The 23,619-nt window shown below is 47.8% G+C and overlaps 1 protein-coding gene across 3 annotated transcripts in view; it reads left to right on the top strand.

The window, feature by feature from the left end:
* The window catches only part of LOC124185439 (nucleolysin TIAR), a 272,445-nt gene that overhangs the window by 111,091 nt on the left and 137,735 nt on the right, over positions 1 to 23,619 (top strand). For all 3 annotated transcript variants that reach the window (XM_046576218.1, XM_046576219.1, XM_046576223.1), the window contains one exon: positions 13,748 to 13,805. In XM_046576218.1, coding sequence (XP_046432174.1) covers positions 13,748 to 13,805 — 58 coding nt within the window. The remainder of the gene's footprint in view (positions 1 to 13,747; positions 13,806 to 23,619) is intronic.

The raw sequence follows: 23,619 nt of genomic DNA, 5'->3' as shown, positions 1-23,619 counted from the left end.
AGGCTCTTGAGCGTCTTTACGTCCACGCTGTAAGCCGGGATTTTACACGCCACGTGTGAAATGTGGCGGGGACGAGGGAGTGTAGAAGGATTTTTAATAAATATATTAGCAGCGGGAAAGCTAGGCTATATTCGCGGCCAACGGGCAAACGTGCCACGCGTCTCCCCGGAGTCAAATTTTATCATCCAACGCCCGCAAAGTATTCCTAAATTAATCAGAATCGTGAATAATTTACCGTCGCCTCGCCGCCGCGAGCTCAACGACGGGCAAAGTTTCGACGGCTTCGTCGCCGCAAACTCTAAGCCAGTTCCGCAACAACTTGCAAACGTCCCCTGAGAGGAGCCGAGAATCCGCAGGCATCGTGCGGCGTCGAATCGCATCGATTGTAATTATTCGAAGGGTGAAAAATTGGAACGAGACGACCCGCGGCAGTTTCTTTTTTTTTTCGTTCTCTTCGAGTTTTTTTCTTTTTTTTTTTGTTTTTTTTTCAAAAATCGATCGCGTTCGTCCACGCGTGATTTCGTTCCCGCAATTTATTCATTCACGAACTCGCCCCTTTGTTTATTCGTCATCGTCGCATCGCCGATTGTTGTTTTTACATCGGAAGAAGGATTCAGTCTCGCTGCTACCCGAATATGATATCGGCATCGGGCGAGGCGAAGCTTCCTCCCCGGGGCGGGAGAGGGTGAAAACGGGGAAAACACGAACGGGCGACAAAGGGGGGCGTACGGGGGCGAAGAGGGGGTGTAGGGGGGTGCGGAGGCCGCGAAAGAGCTTTCGCAAGAGCTTTGACTGGCTCCGCCCCCCGCCAATCGCGAACCACCGAGCTTTCGGTGTCTCCTGCAAGCCTGGCCAATATCGCGCGGCCGCCCGCCCGCGCAGCCTCCAAGGTGGACCAATCGTAATTCCGTGAAAAGGACTGGCGAAAAAATTTAATGAATTATGAATAATGCCGAGGAAAAATATTTATAATGTATGACATTTTTTTCCTTACTTTTATCGAACTATTCGAAGAGTCAAGCTCCTTGTTTCAAGCTCGACTTGTCAATTGTCTCCGCAGCTGTGCTGCATGATCTTGATCTATGTACTCGTATATTATACATAGGAACTTTCTAAATGAGCTGACACGTCGTACCGAATCTTTGGTTGAGTTTGGGATATGCTTCGAAGAATATACAAATATTTCTGGTCAGGTGAATCGGTAATATTGACAGAAAATACGATACATTTCCATTTCAGTTTCCAACGATCGAATGTTTGACACTTGATATTCCAAACAGCTCGAATTCCGCGTACCAGCCTACAGCATTTTGTAGTACTGTGTTAAAAATTGGCGGACGTTAATTGACAGAAAACCACGGATTTCCAGGAGCAGAACTACGAGGTGATTGATGAAGAATGAGTAATAAAATTGTGCTCCGTGTGTTATTTTCTATGATTTATTACCGAGCAATGTCGAAACATGCAATACCGAAAATGGGGCGCAACGGTAAAAATCGAACCGCGTCGCATCGGAAGCGCGAAAATTCACGGGTCCACCGTGAATTCAGCTAGGTGAAAATATGTCGGTGTGAAAAGTGTAGGTTTCCGGTGCAGCGGAGAGCGGCAGGTGAGCATTGCGGCTTTCTACGAAGTTTCGCATGCGGGAAAAACGGCGCTGTAACGGCGGTTAGGCGGTAAGATTCCAAGATCAGAATTCCTCGTGTAAAACTCTCACGTACGTGGCTCGAAGTAATAATGCAAGCGATGCTCGTAATTCCGTCCCTTCGTCCCCGCGTCCTTTCGCGTCCTTCCGACGCTCCGCCGACCTCCGCCTCGAATTTATGTACCAGAATCTTCCATAAAGTAGCATAAAATTATCAGAACGTGTGTTCCTTCCCCGCACCTTGCCTTCCGTCCTTCTACCTGCAGCTTGTATATTGTATTAATGCATACCTAACCGATACATGCACGCTTGCTTCAGTAGGCATCTGTATCTTACGATTAGGTACATTTACTCGCACTTGTAGCTTTACTAACTTCGTATCGTGCGAAATCAGTCCACAGGGGATCGAATTTTTCTTACATGCGGAGCACCGAGCGATGAAGGGATTCTCATTGTAACATACGTTTTTGTCCAAGTATTCTTTTCTTCGGAAATTGAATTGATGAGGTTAGCCAAATACTGTTTCACTCGCTAGCCTAGCTTTCAAAGCCATATTAGGGTGCTAAGGTTTCTAATTTTTTTTTTTCAGTATGTTTGAAGATTTGTTCTTTTTTTTTTAAACAAACTTTGAATACTAATTGTACACTTTTTCGTGTAACGGAACGTATTTTTATTTATTTATTTATTTTTTTGTTATCTATGGTAAGTGCAAACTGTCAAAGTATTTGAGTAAATGTAAAATTTTTATTCTATTACCTTCATAATTCATACAACGGGAGGTTGAGGTGTCGCTTCGATCACTTTTGAAAGTAAACTTCGAATCAAGGAATGATCCAGTTTAAATAATTGTACAACGAATCGGCAAACTAAAGTCAGAAAGAAATCTTGCTTGCAGAAAAATCTGACGAGCAATCGTCCCGCCCTTCTAAATAATGCATCCGTGCCTCGAGAGGAGGAACGGGAGGTATATAATCCGTTTTTGGGGGCGAGGGTGAATAAATATGCGTTACAGGCATGTGACGTAAATACCGGGGACTTCCCCCCTCCCCTCCCCCCCTCCTTGCCGACGAAGGATTTCGATTCACCTGGGTCCCCGTGTGGCTGACCATCCGAAGGACGGCGAAGGGTGGCCAGCGCATATTTCCCGTTTACGATCGGAATACGAGATTTTTCTCCGCGGCGGCATTCTTATTAGTTTTACGAGTGGACGCCACCGCGGCCGCCGGATCTGCCCATCGGGCGCCAGACGCGCTGTAAAACCGCGTGGCGAGCTCGTCCTGATCCCGCAGGGAGCTTGCGATCCTTCCCCTCGAGGGGCAGGGGGGGGAGGGGGGGGGGGGGGGTTGTTAAGGCGCGTCAGTCACAGCCTCGCGATCTGTCGAAATCTTCGCATGGGTTTCGCACGTAAGGCGGACAGCTGACGGCTCGAATGTAGCGGAGAAACCGCGTGGTATTCCCGACTCGGATAGTTGGTGGAAACTCCCACGTTATCCCGGGACTCCCGGAGACGGTTGACAGGAATACGTGCACGCGTCGGGAAACCTGGAGGCGGGGGTTGCAGAGGGAGGAGGGGGGGGGGGGGGTGGAGATGTGTCGCGGGACGAAGACTCCGGAGTAGAAGACGATCGACGAATGATTCACCGCGATGTCGATCGGTGATCAATCGGAATTTCGAAGGCTAGATTGCGGTCTGCAAGCATCGAATCGAATAGACTCGATGCAGCTTTGAAGCTTTGCCAAACTTTCAGGGGCGTGGATTTTTTGGCGAGATTTTTCACCGGGGTATCGGATTTGCTCGTACATACGGAAAGTTTGATGAAAAATGGTTAAAAATCCCCGGACTCGCCTTTTCTCCCTTCGCATAGGTGTGTTGAATATAATATACAGCGGGGTGTTACACAAGCATGCGGAACGTGAAAACGAGATTGACGGGAATATTCGTTGCTGCTCAATAAAACAGCCCGAACAAAAAGCCCCTTTGTAAAACATCGGTTTAAAGTTTCATGCAAGTCTGTCCAGGTGCTCCTTTGCTTTTTTCCAACGGCGTCGGCTTTACCATGTAAATTTTCCATATGGGGTACACCTCGCGAACCTCGCACACGCGTCTCACCCCCGCGGTTCTTCCCCTCCCTCTTCCCGCCACGTGGCTGCGGGGCGGTGTTAAGGCAAAAGAATAAATGCATGCATACGTATAAATAACACAGAGAGAGAGAGAGAGAAAGAGAGAGAAATAAAAGAAAAAATGAAAGCAAAACGAAACGAGCAGAGAAGCTAAAAGCAGGCTTAGCCCCGCGGATTCGGTTCTCAAGGCGAGCGTACAACCTGTTCGACTATAAATTAGGTTTGAATATAATCATGCGGGGGGAAATATACGCGAGCTGAGGCCAAGATCAGTCGGCGTTGATCTCGATCGGCGTAGCGAAGGGAGACTTGCGATTCCTCCTTTTCGTTTTTTTTTTTTTTTTTCTTTTTTTCGCAATATTACCTTATGCCTGTGAGAATTGAAAGACTTGGCTCTCGCGTCGCTCGAGAGTTCTTTGTTCCTGGCACAAAAGAGAAGCGGGGGTATCTAACCCCAGGAGGCGTTTCTTAACTACGGGTAGCAGAGGTAAACGGGGCTAGAAGATAGCGGGCTTCTTCGTGCTCCGCGGAGCTGACCTCGAAGAAGAAGCGAATTTGCGATTCCCTTCCCGCGGCGTCCAAATTGAATGATAAAAATTTTCTCCGTCCCTCCCGCGTGGCCAGCAGCTCTAGCATCACCTTGTTATTATAATAACCGTCGACTTTTAGCTAGAGCAGAAGCCCCTCCCGCCTCTTAACCCCGTTAACCGCCACCCCCTCGGCCGGCAAAAGAGCGCTCTTTAGTCTTCGGATTTGCAAGCTAGAAGCTGCTTTTGTCGCGAGACATTAACGACCGCGCACCTGAAACGAAAAAGCGTAAAGACGTTGGACATTGGAGGAGCGGATCCGGGCTAAAATCAAAGTCCGAAAAGGCGGCTTTGAAACCGGATATCCTCGAGCTTTTTTCACCCCCGAGTACGTCGCCCTCGCAATTAGCACCGAGGCTCGTGAATACGTTAGGCTTAACCGGGGGCTGGAAATCCTCGAAACGAGGATAGATCGTCCTCTGCCATCGGAGCGTGGGTGAGCCGGAAGTGCAATGCGACATTCGAGCAGCACTCGCGTTAGGCGTGTCATAATGGCGATGTTCGTACGACACCTACGCGCGGCCGTAAAGACTCCCAGACGTGTTACTCCGGCTTCTGTCGAACAAACAGGGACACGGATCTTGTTTTACGACTGTCGCGCCGTCCATAGATGGACATAAAGCTCCGCGCGCTGGATTAACATCAACGGAATTATCGAATCCAGCGTGAAATATCGGCTCGCCTGGGATTCTCGCGTCGTCTCTGCATTTTTCCCCCTTTGTTGCTCTTCATTTTCCAGCAGCGTTTTTATCCCTTTTCTCACCCTGATGACGCGGCCCGCTGCATCGGTCTGCGGCTCGCTTGCTCGGCCTGGACACCGAGCGATATCGATCAATAAATAGGATCAAACGCGGATCCGGAGTGCGATCGCAACCGTTCTGCAGGAATCCCTCTCTGTGTGCATTTCTGCGCCTCCGTTACGCTGGACACACGTATAATTGATGGTTATCCGGCTCCCTTGTACACACGCAACAGTTTCCTTTATCGATCGCCCGACGCAATCTCCGCGCTTAAAGTCAACCACTGGAAATACGGACATTATCATACAGTCACGGACCGCGAGCAGGCAAAAATATTCTCAGGAATTATCTCCACACGTATAAGGTGTACGTACGTGTAACTGCACACGGACGGTTAACCTGCGGGAATATATGCAGTATTCACATCTTGGATATCAGAGGGACTCCCGAGGGAGGCATGAACGCCGGTATAGCCAGACTCCTCCGCGTCGTACGGCCCCGTTTAATACCGCAACTGCCTTTTCTCCTATTACTCTGCTTCCCTGTATTTCTATTTTTCACCGTTTCTCGCGGCGCAACGAGCGTAAACTTTCAAAGATATTTTGTGCAGCTTTGCGAGCCGAGTTCTTCGGTCCGAACCGCAACAATGCTCGCCGCGTAAAACACTTGGAAGGTCCGTGGCCTCGAGCCGAACGTAACAACCTGCCAAAGTTTAGATTAGTTCGAACCATAGGTATGTACATATATGCATAAATACACGCGCGTATCTCCCGAGTCCGTGCGGTTCTGCGTGTGTACTTAACTGATGCATTGTTCGATCCGTGAACGTGTGTAAAGTGTCGGTGAAGGCGATACACTCGAATACACGCATCCGCCGATCCTCCATCTTTCCAAATGTTTATCTTAGTGATGGGAATCGGAGGGGGACACGTCGCAGTTCGCGGAACCCGTTTCGCCTCATGTATATATGTATACATATATATGGGGCATTCCACGTAAAATTATCTGCCCGTGTACGCCTCACCCCCTTAGATTTTGCTGATTCTTCAGTACGATGTTCTTACAAAACAAACGAGTCTCGGGAATATTGACAGAATTTCTTCAGCCACTGGTGGAATTTACACGAAATTGCAAAACCAATTACGAAAGCGACATTTTTTAAAATCTTAAAAAATTCACACCGATTCTATGATTCGAAATGTAATTTTTCAGATCTCTTTGTATCGGTATAAACATCGCACAAAAAAATTATTAAATACAAATGTATCGGCTCATCGTCCGCGGCCTCGATCAACGAAGAAGAACGCTGCTTGTACATAGTTCTCCATCTTTTTACCATCAATTCGATTCTGTTTTCTCACATCTGTCGACATACGGCATGACGGAAAAAGAAAAACGAAAAAAAAATAAATAAATAAATAAAACAAACACCCACGCGCAAAGGAAAAACAGAGACGCAATCGGAGAGTGGATCACGAAGCGAATTCCAGCAGAAGAACTTTGCGAGATCGCATCGCATGTGCGGACTTGAGCAGCGAGCTAGCTGGCAGGCCGGTTCCTGTTGCTGTACAGACTTTAAAGAGGGAAAGAGGAAGGGACGGAATTCCTGGGCCGTCGTCTGCGGTGCCGGGTTGAGTCTTCGACGATGTAAGGGTAAGAATGCGCCGCCGCCCAGTCCTGACGTCTCAACTATGGTCGAACTGTTTCAAGCCTCCGTGGAATTAGTGACCCGGGTTCCTCGCAGCAATTTCCGTCCCTCCGTAGCCTCGGTCTATCAATGAAACGGCCGGCAGGTTTTCCGAGGCGGGAAGAACCGAGGCCGCGGAGTTTGCGGCTCTTTCCGCTCTCTCTTCTTCGCTCCGACGGTATTTCGGAAATTTTACGAAGAGAGAGAGAGAGAGAAACGGGGCCGTAATTAAGAGGCGGGCGCGGGCGGGCGTTTTTGCGTCCCGGGAAAAACACGATATCTTCGAAGGGCGTCATCCGGCGGGTCGAATTAATCGGCCGGGGTGCTCCTCGAACGGTCTTCTGCCTAATTTGATGAATTTTCGCTCGTAAACGCGGCGGACGTGAACCGTGTCTCGGATGGCCGGGACTCCGGTATCTTCCGCTCGCCTGAGGAAGGAAGTGACGTCCTCCGATAGTCGCCCCCCCCCCCCGCCCCTCCCTCCCACTCTCGCGCAGTTAGTTATTCCTCGAACGAACCCCCGTCAGAGGGCCGTTACACTTTATTATTACTGCCGAGTTTAATTAATCCACTTGTTATGCCGAGGCCTTCTGCCTAAAATACACCCGCGAGATAAGGACACCAGTCTTAACACTACACTGGCTACAATTTCGATCCTTCTCACCTTCTTCGACGCCTCGCTGTACAACAACCGGCTCCTTCTCGTTTTCGAATGGAAATACGCCGCCTCACTCGCATCCAGAAAAATTGTCAGGATGAATTAATTAACGCCGAAGGCAGTCGGTGTTAATCTTGACAAATTCCGAGAATCGAGGGTTGAGTATTGAAGAATTGAAAAATTCTGGAACGCCTCTTCAAGATCTAATTCGACCGTGCCGATTGCACCTGTGAAACATGAAAAACTCGCACGTTTTATTGGAAATAAAAAATTTTTCATTCCTGCATTTTTTTGAAACGCCGAGAGTATCGAGCGTACAAGTTTCACGTGACATTTAAAGGCGAAGCGGTTCAAATACATATGTATATATATACATACATATATATGTATAATAAACTCATACGTAACAGGCACGTGTCGAAGATGGTTTCAGGAGATGGAGAGTTGAAACCTAGCGCACATGATTCTCTCCGTTTCAAAGCGAGGGAGAGGGAAAAAAGTGTCTCAACTTCAAGGGACGATGGGAGAAAGTGGGGCGAGTCGACGTATCCGAAACGTGAGGAACGAGAGACAACGTATCGTATTATAGAAGAGTAAAGAACACCTTTGCCCGACCATCGTGTAAGGCGGCGGTTCTCTTTGTGACGGAGGACGCCGAGGCGTCGCTGCGCCGCCACCCTTAGCGTCGCGGCGTCGCAGGATGCAGAGAGTCGAGTGTGACGGTGGCTGATCCTTGCAACGGAGGCTCGAGACGCCCGCCTCGCTGGAGAATTCGACGTCGAATTCTTCACGTCGATATTTAAATTCCAAGACGGCGTCGGCGTCGCCGGGTGCCTCTTGACTTTGATCCTCGGTAATTACATTCTTTCACCTCGTCCCGACACGCCGCGCAACGCCGCCCTGAATACACACAGACCCAGAAGCCGGATGGGTCTGACCTTTTTAATACCGCGGCGACGTCGACTCTACGTTGCCCGCACCGGGTTTCAACGACCTGCGGATACCCCTCTCGAATTTGATCTCCGCCCGAACCAGATCCTCTCATCGGGTATCGTCAACCCTTTTAACGCCCCGGTGAAACGGAGACGTTCTCCGTGATGCGGAATGCAAAATGCCGCGGCCATGCTCGTCCAACAAGCGATTCGACAAATTGCGACGCCTCGCGTTACCAACTTTCGATACCTCAGGGATCGTTAAACGATTTCTCAGCAACGCTTTTTTTAATTTCAACACAGTCTTACTACCAGGGTAGCCGCAAATTTTTCGGGCGACAAAATTTCCATGAAACGTCCAGCTTTCTCAGGACCTAATGTCTGGTTTTTACCGACATATTGCCACTTCTGGTAAGCTCGGATTACTTCTCCATATTCGGTTGAAATTTTATCCGAATTGAAGAAAGAAAAATACAATCTACAAGATAGTCAGTATAAGCCAACTTGTTTTCTCGATGAAAAAAACTAAACTTGTTACCTGAAATAAGGATTTCTAATTCCCACGATGAAAAACTAATATCTTCACTTTCTTGCATGCTCAATTTGAAAATCCCCTGACGGTTCCACGTTTTCCAGGTGTGTGACCACCCTATACAACGTGAGCGGAAAATCCGTCTCGGCAAGAGTGAAAAAAAAAAAAAAGAAACGAGAAAACAGGGGTCAATTTGTGATTTTCTTCCTTCTCTCGGCGTACCAAGGCGAAGGCTGAGTTACTGCGGGATAAATACCCGCGGTAAATCGGTTAGAAATTGCAAGCTTCCGGACTTTTGACCACGCGGCTCATTCGCTGCAGCGGAAAGTCGCCGGGCCGCAAAGCGATATCGTTGGTATTTATTGTCCTATTATCTCGATTGATGTGACCAGTGGGCACCTAAACGCAGCCCAGTATCCGATGTTTCGGAGAGAAGCGCCGTTTAATGGTCGAGGCTCGAAGTAACCAAGCCGGCCGAGGATGCTGTTCGGCTTAATTTCTTTACGGGCGATTTTTCGTCGGACTGCCGAGGCGATGCGGGAATGTCGCGAGTTTTGATACTCACTCCTGATTTTCTCAGGTAAATTAGGCGTAATAATATTATAGCCGCACATGCGATGCAGGACGCGGCGTTTACGACGGCTGGCTGGCTCCGCATGTATGCTTCGCCTAGTTAAGCAAAGTATACGTATAAACTTGAAAATAGGTGGAAGGTAAGACGCGGGCAGCCGGGTGAAACTTTCCGGGGTTAATATATAAATACTGCCGCATCGCGTGCATTAGCCGTTAAAAACAGAAGACCCAACACTATACGTGTACGGCCCTGTCTCACTGCAGGGCGAATTATATCCCGCCGGCTGTGTCGTCGAAAGAGAAAGAAAAGAGAAAAGTGGGTACCGACGACGAAACCAGATACTATGCAAATGTTAAAACTTGCTGATTACACTCGCTTCAACTACGTTTTCGACTTTTTTCTGCAACACCTCCGAGGCGAGGGGAAGCGCGAATTGCCGCTATCCTGTTCCTCTTATTCGTTGCATTTTTTAATGCCAGGATTACTCTTGATACTTTTTTCATGCGTTAGAATTGTAATAGCTTTTTTTTCTGCCTTTCCTTCCAAGCTGCAACAAACCGCTGTGCTTTCTTTTAAACTCGGATCTTATTCCTGTTGTAGAAAATTCTCCATCGATAAATTCATTGGAATTGAATCAAGCGTGTGCGAAAAAGAAAATTCACCAGAGTAGCAGAGCGGGTGAAAATTTGAATTTTTTCAAGAATTTCCTTCATCGCGTATGACTGCTCGATCCTTGTCACGCGGTGAATCTTTCAAGAAGATCAAGTTATAGAAAGCTCTCGAGCTCGCCATGCGGTAAGCGGCCTAATAACGAGCGGTCTCGTAACGCGACACGTCTGCGTATGTCGGATATGTTCTACGCACTAACTACTTATGAATCCAAGGTAGGTGAACGTGTTGATTACCCGGGAAGATGGAAGCTGCGGCGGCGGTGAGCGCGTTATTTGTCGTCTAATTACGTAGATGGCACTTTGACTTCGCTTCCCAGTGTTTGCTTCGGATCAATGCCGCGTATCTATGATTCCATCTCGCTCTCCTGCTCCATCGCTGTCTCGCTTTCCCTTCGTATCTCCGTGTATTTTCAGGTAGCGGGCGTGAAACGTATTCGGTAGCTTCGCTTTCGAAGTAGGTAGCAGCAGCAGCAGCAGTAGCATTGGCGGTGAGCTTGCAAGCTGCAAGGCGGAGGCAGCGAGCGAGCAAGCTGCATTAATATGGATAGATATTGTACCCCCCCCCCCCTATCTATTATTTATGTACGCGCGTCCTCCACCACCCCGTATAGACACTCCATAAATATATAAGCCTCTAACGCCGCCTCTTTGTCTCTCCGTATCTCCGTCACTCTCGTTCCCTGCGACGTAGACGAGTTCCGAGCCAAGACCTCCACCCCCCGCCCTCGCCGAGAAAAGAGGGGTCGAAGCCAACCAGGACTGAAACTCTCACCAAACACCGAGTGCACTACTAATCGTCTTGTTTCTATTATTTTCCGGAGATAAGTTCCTCTGCGAAACCAAAATTTCACGACTCGAGGCATAAAATCAGTGTCACGTCTTACGTTTACTGCGAAAAGACGGGGATTCGCGATATTTAAATATTTCGTGGAACGATTTGACGTTATGGAAAAATGTTGTACATGGAAAATGTATGGCTTATACTCCTTATCGAGATATCGATCTGTGAATGTATTCTCTCACAATACGATCGCGAAAACCGTAATAACGCGTTATCGTTTTTGCACCCTCAAGTTTTTGGGAGGAGGTTTTCAGGGTAGGCGTAACAACGCGTTCATTCATACACGATATACATATACAAACATCATCCGTGAGTTATACACGGAGTTGTTATATCCAGCCGGTGTTTTCAAACGCGACAGAGTCGCGATTATAGCAATAGTCATAACAATAGTAATAATAATTGATATCCGTAGTACGGGTATAAGTTGATCTGGAATAACGGCATTTGAGCTGGCATCGTGCCGTTCGGATGCAGCGGAGACCCGAGGCGGTATCGCATAGCGTTCGAAAATACCTATACCGGCTGGTTTTATGCCTTTGCAAACAAAGTGGGGTATATAACAGAGGTTCGCAATTCCTCCCCTGCTATAACAGCAACGAATGAATGAAAAGAAGCATCGGAACCGAGGATTCGGAGTACATCGTCACGATCGTATAACTCCGCGGCTACACCGTTTCTCCATCTCTTCGCATCGCGAGGTTTCCGTTTTCGATAAAGACTCGTCAAAGTCCGCGTACTTGACCTTTTAACGCGAGGATCGTCAAATTCACGCACGCGGCAAAAATCCTACGTACGTATCGCTCCGAAGCATCCGCGAATGTACTCACATACGTAGCGTGTGAAACTCAAGTCCGTGTAGCATTTGCTGTGGTGACAAACACCATCCACGTAACTCTCCTTGAGTTTCGGAATCACGACGGTAAACAGATTCTTGAAGGGCAGGAATAATGTTTGTGTAGACGTTACACCTCGCGGCTCGGAGTTCAGTGTTAATCTCGACCCGGTGCCGAGCGCGCGTGTCGCGAGCTTCTTCACTTAAAGATGTCTGAATATCCGTCTTCGAACCCCGAGTTCCCGCATACAGGCTTCTCGCTATTTCCATAGTACGCGTTTTCACGTCCCGATAGCTTTTTTCTCGCAGAAGACATGGCAGACATCCGGTATTGCATCGCTGTATGCTTCAAGAGGTAATCTACAACCGCACATCTGGTTTCCAAATGTTTTCCGCTAACATTTACCGCATCCTTCAGTTTTCTATCCGTATTTCCCACGTCCAATCTTTCCGATACCTTAAAGTTTCACTTTCTCAGTAAAAACTTCATGTCAACAACCAATCGAGTCAACTAGTTAAACATATTTCTAGTTACTTTGATCACGATTGAATCTCGTTCGAACATAATTGTCTTGAATCCTTTAATTGGTATTACAAGGATTTCACGTGATATCCGAAGCTAACCCGTCCTAAAGGTAAACGTAAACATCCGGAACAACTCGTATTCACGGTGTATTCGTGAAAGTGACACGCGTCTCTCGGTAGTTCTGCTCCACTTCTCGAGTTTGTTTGCGTTGTCGAAGCGCAGTACATTGTGCAGCTACTGCTGCTTGCATCTCGGAGACGATCTGCAACGGGGGAAGAACAGAGAAATCCGATCACCGTATTAAACCCACTTCAAAGTAATTAAATTTACGCGGATAATCAGTCCTCGGTGTGCATCTCAACTTCGGCACGTATCGCGAAGCTGATTTGTTACAAGCTCGTACACGGATCGCTTTTGCACTGTGATATTGTGCCTCGTTTCGCAACTCCGAACGCCATTCGGGCCGATGAGCCGTTCTCCGACTCGTAATTACAGCAGGAATTGAAAACTGTCATTCGGATTCCAAGAAGCTCGATTATTCGTCAATTTCTTCATTTTTCGCCAATCGGTTCACGGCTGGTCGGGAGAATTTCCCATCACGCGATTATACAATGAAACTTTTGTAAAGCAGCGGATCGTTCTTGCCGGAAAAGAATTTGTGCGGAGAAAATGAAGGAACGCGATATCTCGAATCAATCCTCGAGCTGCTGCTGCATGACTTCAAACGCGTTTAAGAGAGACGATGGCTCGGGTTCAATTCGCACGATCGTCGTTGTACGTTGAATGTGAAAGCGCAGTTGACCGGTCGATCGCAAGAAAGAAATTGCGGAGAAGCCGAGAGCCGGGGTCTCTTGTTATTTGATTTTAGGATAAAAGGAGACAAAGACCGGATGCAAAGAGCCGTCCCGACTTCAGAGATCTCGAAAGAATCTCTCTTTGTTCGGTTTTCCATCGGCGAGAACTCTTCGCGCGAGTGTAAATGGCCCGTCGAAATCGCTTCGCCTCGCACATCCTGCAATGCATTTTAGTCGACCTTCATTTTTCCCAACCATACCGATACACCCGCGGGCCGAAACCACCCCGGCCGCTATCGGCCGATCTATCGGAAAAATGTCTATCAACCACGCCGTGTACGTTCGAGCAAACATTCGCGGCGCTTGCACCTCGCCTCGGCAAGCGCAAGATAATAACACGCCGTAGGCTAACCTCAGGGGAGTCCTGGTTCGAGACTAAAGCGCCAACGGGCGCAGGGCGCACTCTTTTGATTGCTTTTGACTATTGACGAAGTGACGGGGAGTTCATCTTTCGTTGGTTTCCTCATTTTCCACGCCTTGATTTCATCAAAAATATCGTGCAATAGCCGGACTAACAACGGGCATCCCTTAATGTCTGTTTCAGGAAATGAAAGTCAACTGGGCGACGTCTCCTGGCAATCAGCCGAAGCAGGACACAAGTAGTAAGTGAGAAATTTGTTTGCTCGATACTTGCAGGTCAACGCTAGTGTGTACCGTTTGATCAAATGAAAGTTTGATCGAGTACGTTGCGTACACCGGGTGAATTGGGAATTTCGAGACCGGTGCTCGAGTCTCTAATTACCGCTCATATACGTCAATCGTATTCGAGATGAAAGTTTGTTGGAATCAGGAGAGCGCGAGGGACATATACCGAAGGTTGCGTAAACGGTTTGACAAACATATCGGGCAGCTAACCGTTTTTGGCCGCAACTCAAAAGCGGGGATGACGGCTCTCTGATGTTTGCGGATCGATTTGCTCGATTGAGTTTACGAGGGCGGTCGGCGCGGAAATTAATTAGCCTCGATTTGACGAAGGGAGAAAAACAAGAGTAAAGACGGCGTGCCGACTGAACCGTGGAGGACCGCGTCATCCGGCAATTTACATGTTCCTGGTGAAATTGGCAGCGGAGAAACGGCGTTCCGATCTCTTCCGAGAATCAATTCGAAACGAATACCCGCCGCGAGGGGTTCATAATTTAAACGTTATTATAAAATGATGTAACCACGTAGCGGAACTCGGTGGAAAGTTGACTTCTCGGATATTTTCTTCCATCGAGAAAACGTCCGTTGCACCAAAGAATGAACGCGCTCCTCGTTTTACCGCCGGTAAAAGTATTCCTCTTTCTCGAATCAAGATTCTCTTGGTTAAACACGTTTTGTTTGCCTAGCCCGGGGCGCAGTTGCGAATTATCGTGCCAGCTGGCTAGCTACGGAATCATAAAGCGGCTGGGCGGATCGCTAGAGCGAGGGTCCTGGTACATCAACGAGCCATAACCAACATTCCAGAAATAATTCTTGAACAAACGTGTGCTGCTCAACAGCCGTGAAACCGTTTCAGGCTATATAATGCGATGAAACCACCTTCGTGATCATTTCCCGGCATAATCACTCCGCGCGCAAAATTCACTCACTTACCTCGCATTCGCGAGGTTGGCTGAATAAAAGCTCGACGGTTAGCTTCCGCCTTTCTCAAAGTCGAAACTTTCGTCCCGACCCGAACACGTTATTCGCAAAGTGCATCTTTTACTCTTGAAGTCTGTACGTGACGCGGTACTGACGAGAGACGCGAGTTTCAGTTTCAGTTTTAGTTTCAACGCCACGTCTTTGAAATTTTTCAAAGCTCGAGCTACCCGGCTGGGTAGTGATTTCGAAATTGAGGCTACAAAAACTCCCTTGAAAGTTTTTTGCGAAGGAGAGTGCGCAGCTACAGTCAGCTCCTCGAATGGTTGACGAGTACAGATGTATGATCGAGGGATGCCGTTGGCATCACATATACGAGTACATCACATATCGGAAGGATTGAGAGCGAGGTTTGGATTACGCTCAATCGCAATTCGAAGTGTTGAAACGATCCTGGGTAGTTTTTGGCGCAAACAGGCGAACGGCAAACCAACCACCCGGGCTTCGGCGGATCGACCCTCGTCCGTTTAATAGAGTCGGACGGGCAAACTCCGGATAGCGAAGCTGAGCTTAATCCAGGGTCATTTCCCTGCATTATGAATCCTACGGGCTGATTGTGGCCCACTTGCGCATTCCGTTTATGCAACAGGGCGGCAGGCTTTAACACAATAAAGCAAACCCATCCGCGCCTCCCGCTTCTATAGACACCTCAATCCACCTGGGTGGCTGGCAGCCGACGAGCGTCTCTGTGAATATCGTACAATCCGTTCCACTGTGTACCAGGGCTTGAAGCAGCTCAGGAACGAACAGCGACGTCGAAGCGTCTGTTCTCCGTTGGCAAACATTAACTTCGACGCTACGATCCTTGTCGCGGTTCGCCGAAAGCTCGGAAAGCCTTCCGCCCCGAACCGGCTGCGGTGAAGTTTTTCAAGCACCGAACGGAACTGTCGATAACCGTGTAGAATCGAATTTATCGGCCAATATAACTAGGATGAAAATTCCAGACTTTTTTTTCATACCACGCTGTAGACTGTTTTTTTTTTTTTTTCGTCATTTTACACTTCACGTCAACGGAGCGTGATTCCCTTCTCGAAAAACGGATGCGGCAGCAGCCGTCCGGATCTGATACATCACTCGTTCGCATACCGCTTTCGCAATTTCGTGCGAACGTTATTCCCTCACAGCAGAGTTTACCTCTCTGCGTGCGCCCGCGAATTCGCACACCTTCGCAAAACGAGAGACTCGTGTAATTGGAGGGCGGACAATCCCGCGTCGCGATAAGGTTGAAAGAATTTTTATGCTTCGTCACGAGATTGGAAGCGGCGTCGAAACAGTTTGCATCGGCCTGCCCAGAATGCGCAACAACTAACGTGAAAAAAACCGAGTCGAAAATTTCTTAAATTCCAGTTTCGCTACGCGACGATCGATTTCGAGGATGTGGACTCGATCATGACCCTGGGATTACCGGGGCGTCAGTTATGGGCAAAAGCTGACGTGGGCTTGTTTGATATTGAGCAGCGGATCATCCTGGCAAATAACAGAGCGCTTTACCTGGCTCTGCGTTTTCCCATACTTATCGGCAGTCTGGTAAGGGCAAACGTGTCGAGCATGGGAAGAGAATCCCGAGTAATACGCGCCCACCGCGACCCTGTCACGTATGTGTAACACCGCCGTGTGCGTATGCCTCGTAACCTAGGTGCAGAAATCCGCAAGCACACACAATGCAGCGGAAACAGCGATGTGCCGTCGTTCAAAATACTCTATCGATTCTGAGAAGGGAAGAGATTGTCGCGTGGAACCCGAAGCAAACTTTTGTTTACACCCTATTATCAGAATCTGGATAAGGTTTTCGGGGGTGCGAGGTCAGATTTGCTTTCAGATTATGCTGTTATTTGCAGATGTACTAATTGACCTCTTTACGGCCTTTTCGGAACGCGGGAGTGTTTTAATTATACGCTGAACGTCTCTGCAGCATTTTTAGTATCGTGTTGTACGGGTTTATACAGATTTTGAACTCTCGTTCCGTGGAAACGGAAAACTCGTTTCTAAGAACTGTGAAAGAAAAATTAACTCTCAGACTGAAATATCTAAATCCATTTTAACTAAACGACTGCTTGTCGGATATTTGGTGTATAAATGTCAGGTCGAAACAAAAAAAAAAATCCAAGGCAACGTTGAAATTTCTATTTTTCAGAGGTGAATTCGAGATAAGACTTTGATAGAAGTGAGTAAAAATTTTTTTCGACCAATTGGCAGTCAATTCTGATGATCACCGGTAACTTGACTGAACTTCAAGCGGTTTCCATCTACATAGATGAACGTAATCAACGAAAGCTCAACCGACCGGAAGAGGAAAGTCTGTAAATAAGGATTGCCGCTGGTAGCAAAACGCGCTATAAATAATCGTTCCATTCATGAATCGCTTACGGGCGGTGCCGGTGTCCTTCCTAAAGAGTAGCAGAGACCGGTGTTGGCGATCGAAATACCTTTGGCGGGCAGCGAAATAATGCGGAATTCTGGGAAAGGCCGGGAGCCAGTGCGAGAGGGTCCCTGGAGCGTGATTAACTTTCGTCCGCCGAGGAACCGGATCCCGGTCACTGAAATACAAGAGGCAAAGAGTCGGGGAGGCGCCGCGCTTTAATCAAGTTAATGTAAGCTCGAGTCATTCGCTGGCCTCGCACGCGCCCTTTCACGCGCATACCGAGGCCGGTTTCCTTCCTCTTACTCGGCTGCGGTGCCACCGCGTGTCGACCGGATGCGGCGCCGTTGACGCTCGCTTCCGGAATATTAGCCCGATTAAAAAGCTCCGGGAGCCGAGTGCACGTGCCGCCGAATCGGCCCGATTTTTCGCCGATCCCGCAACCCTCGAAACCTCCCCCGGGAACTCGCCTAATCTATCCCGAACCCAGCCGCTGGATGGGACGCGTAATTCCTACGCTATCGTCGTTTGCCTCGCATTTGCTCGTGACGCGGCGGTATTTTTCACCGACGAATAACACGTCCTCGACTCGGTGACACACCCTGCGACTCGCCTGGTCACCGGGCATTAACCAAACCCCGTGGTCCCCACAGACGTACCTATCATGTCTGCCGAAGTGGGCGAAGGGTTTTCGGCAGTTTCGGTTTACGATCCAGAAGTCGCGGGCCGAGCGGCTGCGGGATTTAAAAAATGGACGGAAGTATTTGGCGTCTTTGAAATGAAAAATCAAAGCAGCTAACGTAGATCTAATCACGGGTTGGTCGACTTCTTCGGATGTTTTTTCATGCTTGTTTTTTTTTTCTCAATGTCACAGAAATTTAATATCATTCAAGTCTGAATTGGGATTTTACGAGTCCTTGTTTCTTGAACAATGAAAAACGTAGATCTGTTATGAAATATGGTCGGCGGACCTTTGGGGAATAAAAACGGATAATAGGTTTCCGTGACGTCCCCCCTGATTTAAAATTGAAGAGATCTGAATATACATTCCGTAGTTTTGAACAATACCTTCGGGGCGCGGGATGTTTCTCCCTTGTACCTTGCCCTCGATACTTTTCAACCGATCGGAAATGTATCGCAGTGCAAATAAGGTAAGAGTAACAAGTATACCGAATATTCAGCAGGGTCTATATATATATACATATATATGCACACGTAGAGTGGGTAATAATAATAGAGAAACGAGAAACCGAGGTAAAAGTTTCCTCTCTTCTCTCCGTACGCGCGTGGCGCTCGCAACAATTTATTCCCCTTTAATACCCGGCAAAGCCCGGACACGTCTCGCGGACAGACCCTAATTTAGGGCAAGGCAATTGTGCCTCGATTTCCTTCTGCCCGGCCGATCCGTATCTCCCCGTTTGTCGTCATATCATTGAACCGCCGCCTTCGTTTCTCCCTCCGCCTCTTCCTCCCGCTTCCGCGGTTATACGGCCACGTTCCGCCACGTGTAATATCTGCCGCCTCACACAGAGGCGCGTGATTAGACGCGTCTGCACCTTTACACACGCACGCAGGCAAGCATTCCCGTATTCCGCCAATCGTTCCCCCCAGTTTTTTACGATCCCTTCTGCCCGAGATCGGCGATGTGATTTTTTATTTAGCGCTGCGCTTGCGGCCTAGATTTTTAAAAAAACGCCGCGCCTCCCGCATGCGCTGGATCACGTGCCCGTAGGGCATACGCTGCGGGATTATTATAATCTCTCCCTCAGGATTTTGAGATTTCCTTTACCCGCTTTGGAACCCGAACGGCCCGCAATGCTCGCATTGCTCTCACGTCAGTCTGAATTATTTATGATGCATGTAACGCGGCTGAGAACCCCTGACTGCCTTCGACGGTGCGGGTATTACGGTACCTATCGCGAATACGTGATAAGACCTTCCTTAACCCTGCCTGCAGGTGGTTACGCTGCCGAAACGACGCCGAGATAAAAAAATATTGACTTTATACTTCTGCGCATTACGGATTGCAGCCGACATACATTACCGATTTTAGCCTTTTCGAATCAACGTCATTTTCATGTAAAAATAAATTATTTTCCATAAAACTGCAGGCAAATATGGTTGAAAAAAAAAATTGAAAAACGAGTATTAGGAAAGCTGAGAAATTCCCGCCAGCTCGAGAGAGGCTTTTTGTTTGTCATCTTCCTCACGCTCGGACTGTTTTCATTTAATTTGAACACATAGCACCTTTTCCCTCCTCAATGACAATGAAGTGTAATTTTTCACGGTTTAGAATAGATTGTTACAAATAACTCTGTACGTCATAAGTTCCCTTTTCGCCATTATATTTACACGCCGCATGTATAAGGCCCGCGTATACACGGAGCGCTGTAATTTCATGTACCGTGTAAATTTTTGAGACTCGTACATCATCGGCTTGACCCAGGCACAGCGGTATCCTGAATTACGGTTCTAGCATTAACAGAAGCGCCGAGCCCAGTGTTCACATAAGCGTCTCCGCTCGTGAATCACACGTGTAAACTGTGAGCTGCTGCACACGCGTGCGCTGGATACTTGCAGCTTTTATTCTGTCGCGTATCGCGTCGCGACGTGCAGCTGCATCCTGAAACATGGATGAACAAATATATAAACAAATAAATACGTGTTCGGAATTATCTGTCGACGCAATAAATATACCGGCGTTCGGAGACGTTCCCTTGACGCGCCCTCGATTCTCTCGTAGTCAAATGATTATTGTTCGTTTCTCGTGGCGGTTATTGCTGCTCCGTTATTTTTTTTTACCGAGAACTTTTTCTGCCCTTTGAGAAGGCGAGTGCCATCCCACAGGCCTCGTTGTCGCCGTGTCTATGGATTTCACCCCGTTGGCCGAGGGAGCTGACGACATTGCGAGTTCGACCTCGACACGTGTCGCCCATGCGGGGTGTAATTTAGGGGAAATGCGAGCGTGCGCCACTCTCAATTACACGTAACCAGCGTTGCATTTGTACGCGAAATCTGTGTCGAGAGGTTTTTAAGGTTCCTCGGATACTCCTAATGACGTTCTTGTAACTCGACCGCCGAATTAAAACGTGAACAAAAATCACGGAGTGTGCGTGAAATTGTTCAGGCTGAAAAAATTTCCTGTTCGGAGGTCGTAGTCGTTTTTTTCCACCGAGTACAAGACGCGATGTAAACTCGATCCGTATACATGTACCTACATGCGCATGCATATGCAATGTACCAAGAATATAGAGGGAAAAATTCTTTCCACATCGTCGTAGCCTCCATGACGTTACGGTGCATCTCATCGGTACGGCAAACGAGGTTTGATGGACTGTCAAAATGAGTAAAGCTCAAATTTCCCTTCTTCTACTCGGGGGTAAAAATATGCATGCGCATTGCGCAGCTTTTAATACTTGCAGCCTCCGTTGTATATCGCTGGGCTTAGAAGAGGTATTTGATAACATTCCCCCAGGTGCCGTGAAAAGATGCGCGACGTCTCGACGTCGCTGCGTTACAGGGTGCAGGTGGTTTTCAACCACGACGCCACATCACCCTTCCTGAAGAATATTTTCATTCAGTCTCAAGGTGATCGCGTACGTTACACCCACACTACGAAGGCTGCTTATGCACGGAGGATCTCGAGTGCAATGCGCGGCTCATGATCCTCCTTTTTCACAATTTTATTTTCACCTTTCTTTTTTCTTTCTCTCTCCTCTTATTTCCCCACCTCGTTCACCCCCGGCGCTCATGCATACGAGCGAAAGGCAACTTCGGTCGCAACTCGCAGATAACGTGCAACGTGCGCGCACAAACACAGAGGCAGACACACCCGCACACGTTGGCTGGTAATAGCTTCACCCGACGTGGCTCCCAACCAGGCTCTCACGACGAGATATTCGCACCCGGGGGTCGGAATTATATTTATATATTTAACGCGTCCAATTAGAGACCCGGAGGTGGGCCACAACGCGTACACACTACCCTGATTTTATGCGACTTGATAAATGAATTTAATAAACGGAGGCACAAAGTCAACCGAGAACCAACGAGCTGCGTCCAACGGCACGGCGGCGGCATATGGAGATGACAACGTGCGTCGCGACGCCTCCCTAGACACCCTCTTCCTGCCCGCTGCTCGTGCTGCTTCCGCGAAAATCTCACCCTCGTCTTACTTTTGTCCAGGGACCTCTTCGCTCGCCGCGACCGAATCGTCGTGGTCGCCTTCCTGTGATTGGAGGATTCGCGATCGTTGTAGAAACTCCCGCAATTGAGAAGTAATGACGTTCGGATATGGGATTTTTCACGTTTTTAAAACGGGGAGCCCAACACCTTGCCTTACGATATATCGAAAAGTGATACCGAATGGAAACGAAGCTGTTACACCGTCGGACTCTTTAAACTCGTTTTCTACTTCATCGACATTCACAGCCCCCGAAGCTGTACCTCTTTGGAAATGGTCTCATATGTTTTTCGACTCTTCTTCGTACCTTCATACTTTTCTCAACGATCTTTTTACCGAGAGCTTAATTTGACGGATTGCAGTACGTCGTCATGTTATAGCTACCATAATTTCACTGGGTCGGGTTATTACTTTCTCCTCTATGTTTCTGCCGCGGTATACATACTCGTACTACTGCGGATACACTCGCCTCTGATTTCTCATTTCTGTAACAGGAATTCGTGGATTATTCAACAGACCATCGTTGCCATTTACGTTTCCACGTGCTTATCTTCCTCTTCCTACTACCCTCCGTCCACATCCAACCCCAATGTATCGGAACGTTAAAGGAGAAAAAACAACGAAGTTCTGAAAAAAAGCAGCACCGTGCTTGAAAATCTCGAGACGTCGAGCATCGGGACCGTGTGGCATTAAAATCTCCACCTCGTTCGGCCGGTGCTTTGAGCTTTGGAGCGGCGCAGCATCCCTTCCACAATTCTGAAAGTCGATATCGGCTGCAGCTTGGGCCCGTATCGTATCTTCGAAGAAGATCTTATTAAGAGCCACGGTCTTAGCGCTGATGGAGAACGTTTCGTTTTACGATCAGCCCTCGCGTCGGAATCTAGTAGGTGGCGGTAGTACCAAGAGCGCCGATGTAATCGAGGACACTGACCGTTCCCGCTCGCGATTACGTCGTCGTCAGATCCACTCATGAAAGTTGATCACGGGTTAAAACTCACGAACCGAGTAATCCGGTGGAACAGCTGCTTCAAAATGCAACAACCTCCGATCGACGAATCCTCTGCACGCAAAATAGAAACGAAAAAAAAGACGCAAAACAATCTTTGAGTCAATCTTCCCCTTTGTCTTCCACCTTCACCTTCGCCTGCACACGGCTAAGCATTTCCGTAAAGGGAATCGCGTCTGCTTCATCCACGTTGCGAGCTGCCCGCGTGAGGCTTGGCACACAATTGCACTGATTGTGTACTTACTCGGAAGTGACGAGCAACCATCAGCCAAGCCCCGTGTGCCAACACGATCGTGGAGCGAGAGTCGATGTGTGTTACGGAAAGTGGGAGGGTGCGTATTCCCAGTGCTAACAGAACGCGTGGCTTTGTTTTTAAGTGAAATTGTTTGGACGGGTATTCGGAAGGTGAGTCTAGGTGTAAATATTGTTCACGCGTTAATTTACACTTTCAAGGGGTGCGTGGATAGGGCTGGCAAGAGAATTCGTTAAAACGCTCTGGACTCTCTCGCTGTTGGAATGTTCAAATTTCGGGCCCGTCTGATTCGTTTCACCTGCGGCTCATACCATGTGTGTGTATTCTTCGAAAATGATGAAGTTGATTACGCAAATATTATTCCAGAGTGATATCGTTGGCTGTTACAGTGATTCGATTTTGTTGTAATATTTTCTTTTTGGGCGAATCGAACGACGATAAATACAATGATTATCGTTTCGATGAGATTGCATCGACTAATTAGCTGACGAAAAACAACGTACAACGGTCACTTTTCCACCAATTTTAACAGATCGTCATGTTTATACAATCGTCTCGTCAATTTGAGCAAATAAATTCGTTCGTTTCAAAAGGTAAATATCGAGATAAATCAATTTTGCCGTTTTCAAAATGAGATTTGTCGTAGGGTAGCAAAAAAAAACCATTCAATTACTACGTTCAAATGTGAACTTAAAATAAAAACAGAGGGCTTGGATCTCCCAAAGACTAAATTAACAACTACAGAATCTGGTTTTTTTTTTTTTTCTTAACTGAATGTAATGTCCGTTGATAATCTCGAATCTGCTAAATATTTCGTTTTCTATAATCATCAGAAATCAATTTCAGGAAATTAGGGTGATGGGAATTAAAAGAAAATATATTATTTTTACAACGATAGCTGACAAGTCTTGAGTTCTTGAAGCCGTAACGAGTGAAAAATAATGGCAAACCGCAGTTTTTCTCCTTCACTTTACGTCCGTGCAGATATTTTTCAG

Source organism: Neodiprion fabricii, chromosome 6 (assembly GCF_021155785.1).
Source record: "Neodiprion fabricii isolate iyNeoFabr1 chromosome 6, iyNeoFabr1.1, whole genome shotgun sequence".
Lineage (NCBI taxonomy): Eukaryota > Metazoa > Arthropoda > Insecta > Hymenoptera > Diprionidae > Neodiprion > Neodiprion fabricii.
The sequence above is the reverse complement of the archived record's forward strand: the minus strand, read 5'-3'. Positions and strand labels throughout refer to the sequence as shown.